The 17,930-nt window shown below is 46.1% G+C and overlaps 1 protein-coding gene across 1 annotated transcript; it reads right to left on the bottom strand.

The window, feature by feature from the left end:
* Nucleotides 1-16,457: 16,457 nt before the first annotated feature.
* On the bottom strand, nt 16,458-17,345 carry LOC130485825 (TLR adapter interacting with SLC15A4 on the lysosome-like). Its single transcript, XM_056858970.1, has one exon. The coding sequence runs from the start codon at nt 17,343-17,345 to the stop codon at nt 16,458-16,460; it is 888 nt and encodes a 295-aa protein (XP_056714948.1).
* Nucleotides 17,346-17,930: the final 585 nt, after the last annotated feature.

Raw genomic sequence — 17,930 nt, 5'->3', positions numbered from 1 at the left:
CATTTTCTCCAGGTGAACTAGTCTCTATCGTCTGGAGATCAGTTGTAATAGCGGGAGATTTCCAGCTAATACCTGGAGGTTGGCAACCTTAACCACCAAGCTGAATGTCATCTGCACCAATTATGCTTCCCAAATGTTGACTGGAAAAGGCCCATCAGAGAATGACAAAGCTTTGGTGAAGCTAAGCAGGTCTAGGCCTGGCCAGGAAAGGTGATGGGATCCCTAACCTTTTATTCCATGATGAATGAGAAGCAGGGAATGAGTGGAAGCTCGCCTCTGAATGGGTAGTTTCTAACATGGTTTACAAAGAGCTTGACTCCATCAAGCCACCGAAAGTTTTGAATTTGCTGATATGAAATCATGCACCGTGTCATCCACTTTTCGGAAGGCAGAGACTAGCGGATGCACTAGCGGATGCATCCATGAAATGGAGACCTAATGCCCAGCACCAGTCTCCTCTGTGAAGTCATAAGAACATAAGAAGAGCCATGCTGGATCAGACCAAGGTCCTTCAAGCCCAGCAGTCTGTTCACACCACGGCCAACCAGGTGCTTCTAGGAAGCCCACAAATGAGACGACTGCAGCAGCATCGTCCGGCCTGTGTTCCAAATCACCTAATATAATAGGTATGTTCCTCTGATCCTGGGGAGAACAGGTATGCTAACTGGTATTCATTTTGACTAGTAGCCGTGGATAGCTCTATCCTCCATGAACATTTCTACTCCCCTATTAAAACCTTCCAGGCTGGCAGCCATCACCACATCCTGGGGCAGGGAGTTCCACAATTTAACTATGCATTGTGTAAACAAATACTTCCTTTTATCTGGTTTGAATCTCTCACTCTCCAGCTTCAGAAGATGACCCCGCGTTCTAGTATTATGAGAGAGGGAGAAAAGCTTCTCCCTGTCCACTCTCTCCATACCATGCATAATTGTATAGACCTCTATCATGTCTCCCCTTAACAGCATTATTTCCAAGCCAAACGGCCCTAAGCGTTTTAACCACTCCTCATGGGGCAGTTGCTCTAGCCCCGTGAGCATTTTTGTTGTTCGTTTCTGCACCTTCTCAAGCTCTGCAATATCCTTTTTTTAGGTATGGTGACCAGAACTGTACACAGTATTCCAAGTGTGGTCTCACCATAGATTTGTACAAGGGCAGTGTGATAGCAGCAGTTTTATTCTCTACTCCTTGTCTAATTATGGCCAGCATGGAATTTGCCTTTGGTTAGGCCAGAGATTCCATAAGGCACAGCTAATGAAAATATGGCCCCCCCAGGCTGCAGCTGGACCACACACAAAAAAATCAATGGCCTGCTTTTGCTCAGGCTTCCTATATGACGACAAACATGAGTGAAGGGCAAACTGGTAATCTATTTTTCTTCTCTAGATCAAACGAAGACTCCAAACCAGCCCTTGTTCATCACCAGCAAAGACATAACTGCTTTCTAATTTTAGCATCCAGCACATCAAAAACCAGAAACCCTTATTAAGGAACACCCTTCCTGTCCGGTTTCTTTTCTGCCCACCTTTTACAATGCTAATACCTAAAGATATTTCTTGGATGGGCACTGACAGCTGGAATATACTTCACTGAATAAGCATTTATGGCCAGTGACTACAAGCCAGTAACCAGACACACACAACAGTGTGGGGTAGCAGTTGAGCGGTGGTTTGGAGCAGTGGACTCAGATCTGGAGAACAGGGTTTGATTCTCCAGTCCTCCACATGAGTGGTGGAGGCTAATCTGGTGAACTAGGTTGGTTTCCCCATTCCTCCACATGAAGCCAGCTGGGTGACCTTGTGCTAGTCACACTCTCTCTGCCCCACCTACCTTACAGGGTGTCTGTTGTGGGAAGGAGAAGGGAAGGCAATTGTAAGCCAGTTTGATTCTTCCTTAAGTGGGAGAGAAAGTCAGCAAATAAAAACCAATTCTTCTTCTTCTTCTTCTACCTGCTTGAGTAGTAGATTAAGTGAAACAGATGGGTAGTTTAAATGGTACCAGCAGTGACAAAGAGGCCATGGCTTGAGGCGGGGCCGTGGCTCCGTGGGAGAGCATCTGCTTGGCTTGCAGAAGGTCCCAGGTTCAATCCCCAGCATCTCCAGTGGAAAGGACCAGGTAACATTTTATAATTAAAGACTATATCAAACTTAGAGCAAGAGAGCAACAAAGAGCTGGTTTAAGAAAAGCCCATTTGCATAACGGAAACTGTACAGTTTAACATTACTGTTAATAGACATGTTGATTAATAATCCATAAAGTTTCTGCAGCCCAAACTCTGCTTGTTGCCGGTCCTTTATTAGGAGGCGAGTGCCTGCTTCCTCGAGGAGACACGAGGTTCATGTATGCATGGTCGCTTTAACCTCCTTTATTCCCCATTTCAGCCAGGATCAAAGTAACCCAGGCTGGGGGGAATTGTATGCGTTGGCTGGAATGATCAGGGACAAAACTGTGTGCTAATGGAGGCATGAATACAGAAAAGCAGTCTCCCAAGTTCAAATCAAGTCCCACCACTTTAAATGATGCTCTGTAATTGGCTGACTTGCAGTATTCACCCGGAGAGAAGATTTCCTTCCCCCCAGACCCAACTGCCACATAAAAAAGCATTTTAAGAACAAAAAACAAAAAACTGAGCAATCTGAAAGAAGGGTGGGGGGAGAAATCCAAGCCTCATTCTGAAAAAGCCTTTCTTTTGCTCAGAAAGAGCTCCGAGGAAGCAGGAAACACTTGAATCCCTGCCACTTTACACACTGCTTCGTGACTGGATGTGAGAGAAGCCAATCTTCTGTGCTTCCCCTGTTTGGCTATCTGCATGCTGCCTTGAAGAGGGGTTTGGAAAAGGGTAGGGCGAAGCTCAACCCGAGAACAGAGTATGCATGCTCTGTGACTCAGGAATTAGCCAGGAAGAACGGTTTAATTCGGGCCAGAAGAGGAATGGAAAAAGCCAGGTTTGTTTTGCGTTGAAACAGCGTTGAGCTTCCAAGGAATGAGGTAACGTGCATACTGAAAAATTCGATCCTGGCTGAAACAGGGGATAAAGGAGGGTAAAGCGACCATGCATAAATGACCGAGGTCTCACAATAACACATAAATATTCACTGGAGCACCCTGGACGATTGTTATAGCATGCTGTCATAAATCTGCACATGGTTCGGCTTGGGTTTCTGGCATCTGTTCACCGCTAACATTTCACTTTTCTAAGAAGCCCTTTAGTGCTGGGGTTGCCAATCTTTGCGTGGGGCCTGGAGATCTCCCAGAATTACAACTGTTCCCCAGATGATAAGCAATCAGTTCCCTTGGAGAAAATGGCTGCTTGGGAGGGTGAACTGTACGGCCCTATACCCTGCTGAAGTCCCTCTCCTCCCCAAACCCTGCCCTCCCCAGGCTCCACTCCCAAAATCTCCAGGTATTTCCCAACCTGGAGATGGTAACCCTACTTAGTCCTGCTGTTCCCTTCACAACCTGCCTAGTCTAGCATCCCACTGCCTCTATACCTTAACTTAAAGAGTTGTTTTTCTTTTTTAAACAGCCCTATTTATTTCCATCCTGAGCCACATTTGGCCCTAGAGCCGTAGGTTGCAGAACCATGAGCCAGAGGTACCTAGGAATGAACCAAGACCTTCTGCAGATGAAGCAGGTGCTCTCCCATTCAGCCAGAGACTACAGTTGCCAACCCCCAGGTACTAGCTGGAGATCTATCGCTATTACAACTGATCTCCAGCTGATAGAGATCAGTTCACCTGGAGAAAATGGCAGCTTTGCCAATTGGACTCTATGGCATTGGAGTCCCTCCCCTCCCCAAACCCCACCCTCCTCAGGCTCCGTCCCAAAAATCTCCAGGTATTTTCCAACCCAAAGCTGGCAACCCTACCAGCATTCTGACTTTGAGGTTCAAACCCCCTGAAAGAGCCCTTCAGCCACTAGAATTAAAGCATGTTATTTCAGAGGAAGAAAGGCAGTATGGTATAGCCTGATCTCGTCAGATCTTGGAAGCTAAGCAGAGTTGGTACTTGGAAGGAAGACCACCAAGGATAACTCTGCAGAGGAAGGCAATGGCAAACCACCTCTGCTTTTCACTTGCCTTGAAAGCCCCTTGCCAGGGTCACTATAAGTCAGTTGGGACTTGGATGGCACCTAAATATACACACGTTTTAGACTGAATAAGTAAAACAAATAGATCAGGATGCAATTTTCACTTCTTCACTTATGGACTTCCCTTCCTATCTGGGCTACATTTGGATTTTTAATAGAACAGAGAGCTGCAGAGAGAGGAGACAAAGCACAGATAACGCTTCGTGATGATTTGTTTTGAACAGTTCAATCAATACCTTCTGGATCAATGAGGTACATCAAAAAATAGACCCATGAAACAGTACAGAGACATGCTACTAGCAGCAGTTTAACATGGATTCTTGACCCCGGTGCTATTTTATCAACAATGCCCATAAAGGGAAGCCACCTTAAAGGGAAGTCTATAAGTGAAGAAATGAAAATTGCATCCTGGATTCCAAATTAATTTTAAAGGGGGAAGCACAGGGGAAGCAACTCTGTAGATGCTTCCCCCTTTAAAATTAATTTGGCATCCAGGATGCTATTTTCATTTCTTCACTTATAGACTTCCCTTTAAGGTGGTCTCCCTTTAAAATTAATTTGGAATTTGCTTCTCCCTTTAAAATTAATTTGGAATCATAGGTTTGGAAAGTCTCAAAATCCCATCTAAGAACTGCTTTGAAGGAACAGACCCCAAAGGTCAAAATCTCATGCGCCTTTCTGTTTCTGTTGATGGCCACCCAAAAGCTTCTGGGATTGGCCAGCAGAGTACGAAGATAATAAGTACCCCTGCGTTTGCCACTGGCAACTGGCAATTCAAGATAGACCATACCTGAATATGGGTGCTCTATATTCAGCCACCGCCATGCTCACCCAAAAAAATCACCTGCCTAACCCCTGAATATGGTGCAGGAGAGAGTGAAATAGAGAAGTTTTTCTTTCTTTCCTGAGCCCCTGAACGTTTGCCTTCACCCTGCAGGCTCTGCATGTTGTTTTCCTGTTTTGGTTTTTCCTTTCCAGGTCTTATTTTGGGCTGTCAGACGGAGTCTAATGAAACCTCCTGCCTCGACACACCATAATAAGCAACGCGAGAAGCCTGATTTGCATCCGCTCTTCCAAGCTGTTCTCCACAAACATATACATAGACTCCGAAAATGTAAACATTCCATACCGCACCATGTAATTTTAATCAGATTGCTCGTTTTCTGCATTGTTTGCTGACGCTCGTGCACTCAATCGGTCTGTTTAACATAAATATCATTATATATGCAAATGAGGCTGTCACTTTCCTCTCACCATCTATTTTATTGCGCTGCTGTGGCGGCACAGCCATGGGCAGGATTAACCGGCTGAGTCCCAGTGCTGGCAGGGCAGTGGGAGTTGGGGTGTGTGTGTTGCACTACACATAATTAACATGTAGAATTGGCTGCCCTGAGATCTGAAGATGGCCACTTGGGTTTAGACCGCATTAAAAGGAGATTAGGGAAATCCATGGAGGATAGATCCCAACAAAGGCCATTAGCCATGATCGCTAAATAGAACCTCCATGCCCAGAGGCAGTGTAACACTGAATGCTATCTGCTGGTAGGCAAACAGGCTGGAAGGGCTTCACGATGCCCAGATAGCTTGAGGGTTGCCCCTCGAGCCTACAAGAAGTTCTGGGCACAGTCCATGGTTCTCCCTAGGGCTGTCGATTTGGTTCCATCCGACAAGAAAAACAGCCGAATTTTCTCTGATTCGGCGGTTTCTACTTTGGATAGAACCGAAGTCAAAAAAGGCAGGAAAACGATTAACCAAACTTGGAGAGTTCGGGCGAACGCCAGATAAATTCGTACAAGTTCGGCGCCCCCAAAACAGCATTCTCCTGCGGCCAATCGGTGGCCAAGCTGGGTCTTCTTCTGGCCAATCAGTCATGGATGAGTGTGTGAGCCCAGCTGCTGGGCGGCCCAGGAGAGAGAGAGAGTGTGTCTGTTTGTGTGTGAGAGAGATTCCCGTGGGTGGGTGGGAGGTGCGTGTGCACATCCGCGGCTTTCCGTGGCTCCAGGGGGGCATTTTTTGAGGTAGAGGTCCCAATTTTTCAGTGTAGCTTGAGGGGACCCTTCTTGCAAGACCCCCCAACCTTTGTAAAGATTGGGTCAGGGGGTCCTGAGATATGGTGCCCGGAAAGGGTCCCCCCCAAAATCGCCAATTGGAATGAAGCCATTAAAAACACATTCGCTGCTTTCCACGGCTCCGGGGGGGCATTTTTGAGGTATAGGTCCCAAACCTTTGGAGTAGCTTGGAGGGACCCTACTTGCAAGAACCCCCAAGTTTTGTAAAGATTGGGTCAGGGGCCCTCGAGTTATGCGCTCCCCCCCACACAATTGGAATAAAGCCATTAAAAACACATTCGCGGCTTTCCACTGCTCCGGGGGGGGGAGCATTTTTGGAGGTAGAGGTCCCAAACTTTCAGTGTAGCTTGAGGGGACTCTTTTTGCAAGAACCCCCAAGTTTTGTAAAGATTGGGTCAGGGGGCACCAAGATATGTGATCCCCCCCCCCAATTGGAATAAAAGCATTAAAAACACATTCGCGGCTTTCCACGGCTCCGGGGGGGAGCATTTTTGGAGGTAGAAGTCCCAAACTTTCAGTGTAGCTTGAGGGGACCCTTCTTGCAAGAACCCCCAAGCTACACTGAATTTTTGGGACCTCTACCTCCAAAAATGCCCCCCCCCGGAGCCGTGGAAAGCCACGAATGTGTTTTTAATGCCTTTATTCCAATTGGCAATTTTTGGGGGACCCCTTCCGGGGCCCATATCTTGGGTCCCCCTGACCCAATCTTTACAAAACTTGGGGGTTCTTGCAAGAAGGGTCCCCTCAAGCTACACTGAAAGTTTGGGATCTCTACCTCCAAAAATGCCCCCCCTGGAGCCGTGGAAAGCTGCAAATGTGTTTTTAATGGCTTTATTCCAATTGGCGATTTTGGGGGGGACCCCTTCTGGGCCCCATATCTCTGGACCCCCTGACCCAATATTTACAAAACTTGGGGTTTCTTGCAAGAAGGGTCCCCTCAAGCTACACTGAAGGTTTGGGACCTCTATCTCCAAAAATGTTCCCCAGAGCCGTGGAAAGCTGCGAATGTGTTTTTAATGGCTTTAAATAGCCGAATTTATTCGCGAACTCCGAACTTAGTGTCGAATTCCATGGATCCGAATCGGGGAAGTTCGGACTTTGGCATTTCCCAAATAAAAATGGGCCGAATTTTGCCGAATCTGAATTTTACCAATTTTTTTTTCAACAGCCCTACCCTACAGCATTTTATTCTCAGAACAGCCTTGTGAGGTAGGTTAGGCTAGGAGTGTGTTTGGGGGGAAGAAGAAAGAAGGAAGAAGGAAGAAGAAGAAGAAGAAGATTTGATCCAGCAGGCTTTTCCTTTTCTTCTAATGGGAGTTCAGAGAGGGACCACTGGTTGTCCACTGTATGAACAGACTGCTGGATTTGATGGGCCTTGGTCTGATCCAACAGGGCTTTTCTTACGTTGGTATGTTCTTATGACCTTTTACCCACCAACATCCCACAGATTTAAAAAAGGAATAGTCTTTCTCTTACTGAGGATCACTTCCCCTATTGTGACACATGGCTGAATGCTCTGCTCCTTCTGTTGAAAGCTATAGATGTTTTCTCTGCAAAAGCCTAGGCTCTCTAGATTGAAAGGTTTGATGGTATTTGGCCATGGGGAGTAAAACTATCAAGGATCAGTATGGCCGAGCACCTGTCAAGACCCATCACCTGGCAGATACTCCACCCATGATTGGAAATGCTGTTTCCCCAATGAAAGACAATAAGGACAGCTATAGGATCCGAATGCAAGAGAATCTTGCTCTGCTGTCTTCTCCATAGGGTTGCCAACCTCCAAGGTAATTACACCTGCTCTCCAGGGAGGGACCATGGCTCAGTGATAGAGAATCTGCTTGGCATGCAGAAGGTCCCAGGTTCAGTCCCCAGCATCTCCAGTCAAACAGACTAGGCAAGTAGGTGATGTGAAAGACCCCTACCTGAGACCCTGGAGAGCCACTGCCGGTCTGAGTAGACAATACGGACTTTGATGGACCGATGTCTGATTCAGTATAAGGCAGCTTCATGTGTTCATGTGTTCAGACCATGGCGATCAGTTCCCGTAGGGGAAATGGCTGCATTGCATGGTGGACTCTATGGCATTATACCCCACTGAGGTCCCTTCCCTCCCTAAACTCTGCCCTTCCACCCCCAAATCTCAGGAATTTCCCAACCTGGAGTTGGCAAACCTACTTCTCCAGGGGACACACACACACACCAACAATCAATCCACAGGCCCATGCAAAATTACAATGAGTCTTTGTTGGGGATTCAATGCAAGTTCCATTTCTGTCAAGATAGTTAAAGGGTTAATTTGTTTGTATCAAGGAGATGATGTAATGACAGATGTCAGTATTATATTGGTTGGCAGATCGCCATGGGTTACATGCCAAAAGTCATGTACCTGTAATTGAGTCTGATTGCTGTCCTTTTGTTTAGAAGAGACAGCAGTTACTCACTCTCGTTTTGGATCTTACACCGACCAGATGCAAGGCCTCTCTGCTCTTAGGAGCCAAGATGGATTCTAAGCCTGTAGTTACCTGTTAGTGCAAACTAACGAGTTTTGTAGGGAACTAGTAATGTAGAAAGAAAGAGTTATTTGTTTTACTTCAAGTGTACCCCACCCTATCTAGGAAAGTAAAGGATTTTGTTTGATTAAGACAAAAGTCTTTGTCTCTGATTTTGTTGTGTGCTGCGATCTGACTCTTCTGTAACCACAATCACGACTCATCTGCTCTGATTCATAACAGTCTTTCTTGCCTCTGACAGTTCCAGAAATCCCTCCTATGTAACCACAGTTAAGGGTGACAGCCATGACTGGGGGCAGGGGAGATTAAAACCACCAGGGAGAAGGAAGTTTGAGGGGCCTTGAGATCCCCCACAATTACAACTAATCTATGGACCAAGATCAGTTTGCTGCTTCGGAGGGTGGACTCTAGGGCATTTGACCCCACTGAGGTCCCTCCCCTCTCCAAACTGTACACTCCCCAGGCTTCACCCCCAAAATCTCCAGGAATTTTCCAACCCAGAGATGGCAACCATAGCTGCAATTCCGGGGCGTTTTGGATGCTCGGTGCCCTCATCCAAAACTACAAGCAGCCCTGAAGGATAGACTTTGGGGGGAAAAAACATTGCTGGGCCTCACTGTTATGAACTGTTCAAATACTGTCCCTGGAAAATAGAGACAGTTAGAGAGGAAGTGTTCAGTGCATGTTTGTCTGCGCTGTACTCACAATGCAATAGTGTTTGTGCAAGACTGGAAGGGGAACTTTAAAAACGGAAATTAGTGTAGCATTAGGGTAGCGCTTGGATCGCCCTCCCTCACTGCCCTCGAAGTCAGCGGTGGCGGGAAAGAACGATGTCCTCGCCAGGCTCCAGCCCAGCACTTGGATCCCTACCCTGCCACCCTAAGTCAGGGGGTGGCTGGGGAGGACTATGTACGTGCTGGGCTCCAGCCGAGACAGACACACACACACACCAGTCCTGATTTGGGCTTGCAAGTCATAAGAACCTAAGAAAAGCCCTGCCGGATCAGACCGAGGCCCATCAAGTCCAGCAGTCTGTTCACACAGTGGCCAACTAGGCCACTGTGGACTCATCAGCTGAGGCAGACACCCCCCAGGCCTGACTTGAGCTGGTGAGCCCACTGCGGGCTGGTATACATGGTCCCTCTGGGCTGGTACACATGGCCCGGCCAAATGACATTTATGTCATATCCGGACCTTGTATCAACACCCCTGATCGATGCCGAGATTGTGCATTTGAGCAAAAAACAGTGTTTTAAGTGGTGCGCGTGCGTTTGTGCATGTGTGTGTGAGAGAGCGAAGCCTTCCATAACAGATTATAAGGGAGAAAACGCATGATCACTTTATCCTCCTTTAATTCCTGTTTCAGCCAGGATTCAGCCAGGATCGAACGCACGCGTTTCGCCTAATGTGCGTTCGATCCTGGCTAAAACAGGGATTGAAGGAGGATAAAGCTGCCCTCTTGTGGTTCAAAGCTGTAATAACGACGTGCAAGTAACAACACGCCATCACAGTAGTAAGCCTGCTGACCTTATTGCCGAACCACTGATATAAAGCAGTGAAAAATGTATGCGATTTAACTTGCTGCAGGCACAGGCAGGAGACGGAAGCCAAAGCTCTCCCTTGTCCTTAATCGCCCCCCTCCCAAAAAATAAGATCTGTACACTGAAAATAAGATCTGTACACTGAAGCTGCTAAAATTCATGCAATTAATGTTTTGTGGATGCAATTTGGAAAAGAAACTTAATATTTGGGGGCCATGATTTTCTTGTATCCTTAATTGACCTTAAATAAGATCTCCATAATCTTAATAAGTTCTTTAGTATAATGGTTTGAGTGTTAGCCTAGGTTTCAAGAGACCCAGGTTCAAATCCCCACTCTACCATGAAGCTCACTGGGTGACCTTAGGCCAGCCTTCCCCCGTCTTAACCTACCTCACAAGGTTGTTGTGAAGATAAAACTGAGGAGGGAGAATAATATGTACTGCTCTGAGCTCCTTGGAGGATGGGCGGGGAAAACCTTCCTAAATAAATATTCTTAGGAACAGTTAGTATCTTTCATAACCATGCAAAGTTAAGGTTCTTATTCCAACCCAAAACAGCAGAAATTTTTCTGCTTTGCAGCTCAGCACTGGTTGTTGTTTAAGTCTGTTTAACTTTTTATGGTAACTTTGCCCTTAGTAGATTTTTGACACAGTTGAAAGCATAAGGGCAAGGAGGGATTTCCCCCACATATGGACCTGAGGGTTGGACACACAGGATGAGTCTCCGGTTTTTTTGTCCATGACCATTAGAATACAAGAACATCCCTGTTGGATAAGACCAAAGGTCCAGCATCCTGTTTCTCAGAGTGCCCAAGCAGATGTAATAGGATTGTCACATTGCCATAGAGAGACAGTGTGGTGTAGTGGTTAAGAGCAGTGGACTCTAATCTGGAGAACTGGATTTGTTTCCCCACTCCTCCACATGAGCAGTGGACTCTAATCTGGTGTACCAGGCTTGTTTCCCCATTCCTCCAAATGAAGCCAGCTGGCTAACCTTAGGCTAGTCACAGTTCTCTCTGAACTCTCCCAGCCCCACCTACCTCACAAGGTTTCTGTTGTGGGGAAAGGAAGGGACGGAGATTGTAAGCAAGTTTGATCCTCCTTAAAAGGTAGCGAAAATTGGCATATCAAAACCAACTCTTCATCTTCTTCTTCTAGTTGTTTCTTAGCTACTGGTGTTCAGAGGTCCAAATAGCCATATCCAAATATATGGATTTATCTAAGAAAAAAAAAAAACCTTAAAAGCCATTTAACTACATGATGGCTACATCTTGTGGCTGTGAATTCCATAAGCTACAAAAAAAAATGTGAAGCAGTGCTTCCTTTTGTCTGTTCTGAATCTACTACCTGTCAGCTTCATCCACCTAGGTTAGGCAATGGCTAGAGAGAAAAACTCTTTGCACTGTAGCATTTTAGAGAGCAGAAGAGGTGTGTAATAACTTAATCGCGGGTGACAACGTTCAGCAGTGTCAAAACCACCAAAAAAAACCAAAGAGACTGGTTTGTTTCTGTTCCCTTTTTTTTGGCCTCGAGACATCATCACAGGCTCTATAATTATCCTATTGCGTAAAAATATATTTTAAATTTGTGGCAAATGGGGATTCAAAAACACTCTTTGAATGTACATCTAGCGTTCTTAGCAATGATCCATGATGAGCTTCCATAGAAGAAATGAAACCAAAATGGGTACAGGCAATGCTCAAAGCAAACCTAGGACCACTCCGTTGAACACTGTTAGGGTAACGTAGTGGTGTCCAGCTAGGCTTGCCATCCGCCAGGTGGGGCCTGGAGATCTCCCAGAATTACTACTGCTCTCCAGACAAGACAGGGCACTTCTCCTGGAGAAAATGGCTGCTTTGGAGAGTGCAATCTATGACATTATACCCGGTTGAGCTCCCTCCTCAAACCCTACCTTCCCTCGGCTCCACTTCCAAAACCTCCAGGAATTTCCCCAGCCAGAGTTGACAACCCTATGTCCAGTGTAGTGGTGGTTGTGGTGGTGGAAACTGTCATCAAGTTACAGCTGACTTATGGAGACCCTCATAGGGTTTTCAAGGCAAAAGACTGTCTCTGCATAGCAACCCTGGACTTCCTTGGTGGTCTCCCATCCAAATACTAACCAGCGCTGACCCTGCTGAGCTTCCAAGATCAAGTGAGATTGCACTAGCCTGGGCCATCCAGGTCAGGGCGGCCACAGGGATATCTCTGTTGTATCTCCTCATGCCTGCCATTTCTCCCTCTCCTTGCTGCTGGAGTGCTTTTCAGTAGCTTTTTCAAAAAATCAACAGAAATTATATCCCTGTAGTGCAGGCAGGACTCACAAATTTCAGTCTTAAGTTCCAAATTGTTCCTCCTATATGGGAGTCACTGCTTCTTATTTCTCAGCCTAGGCATTCAGAAATGTGCTCTCAGCTCCTCTATGCCTGTACGAAAATGTGATCGAATCCTGAGGTGTTAGAGAAGACCATACAAACAAGTTTGGCCAAGAAGATAGTTTCAGAGGCTAGCAGTGTTGGTCTGCATTAGAGGAGCTCCAAGAGCACATTAGAGACTAGGGTTGCGAACCGCCTGGTGGGGGCTGGAGATGTCCCGCTATTAAACTTGACCTCCAGGTGACAGAGATCAGTTCCCCTGGAGAAAATAGCTGCTTTGGAGGGTAGACTCTATGGCATTGTATCCTGCTGAGGTCCCTTCCCCAAACCCCACCCTCCAAAGGATCCACCCCCAAAATATTCAGGTATTTCCCAACCCAGAGCTGGTAACCCTGTTAGAGACCAACAAGATTTGGGGTGGGGGTATAAGCTTTCGAGAGTCAACATTCCCTTCATCAGGCACCTCTTAAGACTCTGAAGTCCATTCCGGTATCTGAGCTTTGATTCTTGAAGGCTTATACCCCATCCACCCACCCCCAAAAAATCTTGTGGGTCTCTAAGGTGTTAATGGACTTGAATCGAGCTCAGCCAAAGCTCTCCCTTCAAGCAAAAATGTGACACATCACTGTGAAAGGTCCTAAGGCAACTCATTCCCTGCAGCGCTGACTCTAATCTGGAGAACCGGGCTGGTCCCCCCACTTCTACACATGAAGCCATCTGGGTGACCTTGGGCTAGTCACAGCTCTCTCTGAACTCTCTCAGCCCCACCCACCTCACAAGGTGCCTGCTGTGGGGAGGGGAAGGGAAGGTGATTGTAAGCCACTTTGAGGCTCCTTAAAGGTAGAGAAACGTGGGGTATAAAAAACCAACTCTTCTGGTTTTCTACCCTCCGTGGGGTATAAAAAACCAACTCTTCTGGTTTTCTACCCTCCGTGGGGTATAAAAAACCAACTCTTCTGGTTTTCTACCCTCCGTGGGGTATAAAAAACCAACTCTTCTGGTTTTCTACCTGAAGGGTGGTTGTGGTTGTGGGGGAGCAGATATGGGAAGCCTTCAAAAATACCATTCCCTCAGCCACACTCTGTTGTCCAGTCTACCACCTCAGGACTCTACTGCCTCATTCCCACTTTTCTCTGCTGCATGTTCAGGTCAGGCTTTAACATCCATCTGGCCTGAGTAGGGTTGCTTGCCAGCTCCAGGTTGGGAAATACCTGGAGATTTTGGGGGTGGAACCTGAGAAGGGCGGGGTTTGGGGAGGGGAGGGACTTCAATGGGGTATAATGCCATAGAGTCTACCTTCCAAAGCTGCCATTTCCTCCAGGTGATCTCTGTCACCTGGAGACCAGTTGTAATAGCAGGAGATCTACAGCCACCACCGGGAGGTTGGCAACCCTCACCCCTGAGTGAGCCTACCGGCTCATTTGATCAGATGTTTCATTTCTCTGCCTTGCTCTCCTGAGATCAATCCTCTGTTGCTTGTTATTTTTAGTCAGAAGATAAATGCTTTCCGTTATAAAAAGTTAATTTAGCATAGAAATAAGGGCCTATTTTTCCAACATTGCTGTTAATGATGGCTTTCGTCTTCCCACAGTTGCGCCAGTGCCTGTTTCTCCTTTTTGAAAAGCTTTCCTTTTCCATATATAGATATAAATCAGAGATGTCATTTCCTTATTCTTATCTAGTCTACAAGGCTACCTAGAAAAGGTACTATGATGCAGAACGTTTCCGCCCCAGTATGCTCCATTAAGCTGTCAGGAATGGACAGGAAGTCCTTGCAGAAGTCGAATCTGTCCTGATATAAAGTTGAACAAGGTCATTGTATAAAAATACCTCTAGGCTGTCATTTCCTGGCCTCTTACTCTAGAGTAGCCACATTGGTCTTTTATGCATGCCTGTTTCCCTCGCGGTCACCCCTCCAATGACTTCAGGTCTTTATTGGGATTATGCGTGCCGTTTCTGACCATTAGAGGTTGCCTCGCTCTCCCCCTGTATTTCCACGTGTTTTGCCCACATTTGGAGGGAGCTCCTTTATCTCAAATTTGAAAAAAAGGGCAAAATGCAGGGGAAATCAGTGAGGGGGGAGAGAGGCAACCTCTGACATTTGGAAATGGCATGCATAATCCAAACAAAGACCCAAAGTTGTCAGAGGGATGACCACAAGTGAAACAGCCATGCATAAAAGACCATAGATTCCCACTGGATTCCAACAAATTACTTTAGAGTCACCTAAGTCAGCCTTATATTGAGTCAGATCATTGGTTTATCAAGGTGGGTACTGCCTACCCCAGTGATCCCCAGCATAGCAGGAACTAGGGTAGCCAGCTCCAGGTTGGGAAATACTTAGAGATTTTGGGAGTGGAGCCTGAGGAGGGTGGGGTTTGGAGAGGGGAGGGACTTCAATGCCATAAAGCCCAAGTGGCCATTTTCTGCAGGGGAACTGATCTCTGTCTCCTGGAGATCAGTTGTAATAGCGGGAGATCTCCAGCCACCACCTGGAGGGTGGAAACCCTAGCAGGCATCATGGTACCTGCCTCTCAATGGGACTCAGCCGGAGGCCAGGTCTACCAATAGACTTTTATGGCGGTAGACCAGGCCTCCAGACGAGGACTCCAACCGGGGAGGGGAAATGGCAGGGACTTACAATTTAATTTTTATCAATAAAAAAGATCACTATTAAGTATGATATCAAGTTTTATTCAGTGTACCTATAGTTTAATTAAGACTTAAAACTTTAATTAAAGTTTATTAAGTTAATAAACAGTGTACCTACCTATATAGTTTAAGTTTAAGAAATTTGGCTCTCAAAAGAAATCTCAATCGTTGTACTGTTGATATTTGGCTCTTTTGACTAATGAGTTTGCCGACCCCTGTGCTAGACTGTTCATAAGATATATGAAACTTGATCTGAAGATGATCGGCTTCCACTGGACCTTTGCATGAGAGCTTGCAAATGTTTGCAGAATAGCAATAGCAGCTATTTTTCTCCACTCCGTTATTTTATTGTTTTTGTTTTTTTTTAATTCAACATAATGGTAGATTCAGTCCCCTTTATAACATTTCATCTGGTTTGCCATGAGGAACTATTTCCATTGGATAAGATAAATTATAATTCAGATGTTTACTATTACCCAAACTCTGTACAGCCCAAAAACAACCACGTTTTGTAGTCTAAGCAAAATTTTAATGCCTTCACTCTGAAATCACTAGTAGCAGCTTAGTATCTATATAGATCAGAAACAGATTTTGCATGACCCAGTTACAATGTCTGGATATTCATAGCCAAATACTAGAAGGGCAGCTATGTTAATCCACCACTGGTTTTGCTGAACATCTTCCACCACCTTTAAGTCAAATGAATATCGTGTCCAAACAAAATGTATCAAATGTTTACCCCACTCTTCATCGGAGCTATAGGATACTGTGCATAATGTACTCTCCCACAAATGCCAGCCTCCAGGTGGAGCCTGGGGATCCCCCGGAATTACAGCTCATCGCCAGAAATGGCTGCTTTGGAGGGTGGACTCCATGGCATTGTACCCCACTGAGGTCCCTGTCCTCCCCAGGCTCCATCCCCAAATCTCCAGGAGTTTCCCAACCTGGATCTGGCAACCCGACCCCCTCATCCCCTGCCAGTGGCAAAGGGGGACCTGGCAAACCTATGGTATCCTCAGTACAGTCCTGCAGGGTAGGCTAAGCTGAGAGATAGAGGCTGGTCCACAGCCACTGAGTTCCATGGGTCAGTAGAGATTTGAACATAGGACTTCCAGGGCCCAGTCTGGTACCCTTTAACAATTACACTAAGCACTGAGTCGTTTTAGTCTTTGTATAAGCTGGTATTTCAGTACTGGTGTATGCTGTATCACAGAGCGATTGGTTTTCAAGGCAGTCCTGAGATTTGTAAATTTGGAGTGCTACATTCACAGCTGTTGCCATTGCTGGTGTCTTGCAAGCCAAGCCAAGCTAGAGAATGGAAGAGAGTTTTTCTGGCATTCGTTGCTTCCCCCCGTTGTTCATAGGGGAGCTGGTGGCTCACCTCACCAATGTGACTTAGCAAATGGGATGTCAGGACGTGTGTGATAGAATTGCACCTGGTCAGCTTCTCGTCCAGAAACTGTTTGTAGAGTTCCTGGACCTTTTTTTCCATGTAGTTGTTGATCGTGGAGTTGGAAAGGGGCTGTCTGTGGAGAGTTATGCTTCGCTCCCCAACTTCGTCTCCAGTCCAGAGGTTGACAGCCTTGCATTTCTGTAAAGACTCCCTGAGAGGCAATTGACCTAACGGGATGTCTTCTGAGAACAAGATAGGACCGTCCATCAGTTCATCATCGGTTTGGTCCATGATACAACCTGAATCGCACATATGGTCAGCAATATGATCTCCTCCAATATACAGATCTGGATACTGCTGATAAAGACTTTGATTCGACCAAGACCTGTACAAATCCAACTCTTTTTCACAGTGCGACTCCCTTCTGGGTATACACAGAGGGGCCGACTGAGAAACGAAAAGAGAATTATTGCCATATCCTTTTGCTGGTGGCTTGTGTGCAGAACTCCCCAGGAGAACTTCTTTATCAAGGTCCATTTCACAGGTTTCCTGAATCTCCTTAGCCACGTGCTTCTCACATTTGGTGTGGGTGTTGGTATTTGCACCTGTGAGGTGGTTTTGCCAGCCATCCTCTCCAACTCCTTTCAGTACCTGGCGTTTGTGGGATTTATCAATTTCATCTTTGTATGCAATGCAAGTCAGGAGACATTCGGCCAGCATCGTGACTGGGGGGACGGAGACTGTCTACCTGGTACCGTAGAGGATAGTCCTGGAAAACATTCCAATGAAATCATGAAAAGTCCTTTCAGAAAAGGAAGGAAAAAGGAAATAAAACCCTTATTTCCAGAGTTGTACCTGGTGTTCCAAACAGTAGTGATTTACTTCTGTACTCAAAACCTTTCAAATGGTCACTTCAGGGAGGGTGAGACTACAGCTTCTTTATTTAATATTTTATATTTACTATATTTATAGTCTACCTCTCTCACTGAAACTCAAGGGAGATTATGCAGTTAGGAGGATGAGCCATCTAATAAGCAATATAATAGGCCAAGGAAACAGAAATCTGATACAAAGCAGAATGTATTAGACATGGTACGTTAACCAATGAATAAAATCATATTACATCAGTAGAAAACAATGCATTGACCGCAGGAGAGTACATAAGAGCAAACAGATATTATACACAGTGGTATTAGTCAACAGCAGAGGAAAAGTGGCGTGGTATAGCCCGATCTCATCAGATCTCGGAAGCCTTGCAGGGTCAATATTTGGAAGTGCGGTTGCCAAGGAGGTTTTTGGGGCAGA

This window comes from Euleptes europaea, chromosome 13, assembly GCF_029931775.1.
Source record: "Euleptes europaea isolate rEulEur1 chromosome 13, rEulEur1.hap1, whole genome shotgun sequence".
NCBI lineage: Eukaryota > Metazoa > Chordata > Lepidosauria > Squamata > Sphaerodactylidae > Euleptes > Euleptes europaea.
The sequence above is the reverse complement of the archived record's forward strand: the minus strand, read 5'-3'. Positions and strand labels throughout refer to the sequence as shown.

Coding starts and splice junctions, on each gene's coding strand:
- LOC130485825 (XM_056858970.1), bottom strand. CDS start 17,345: ATGCTGGCCGAATGTCTCCTGACTTGCATTGCATACAAAGATGAAATT.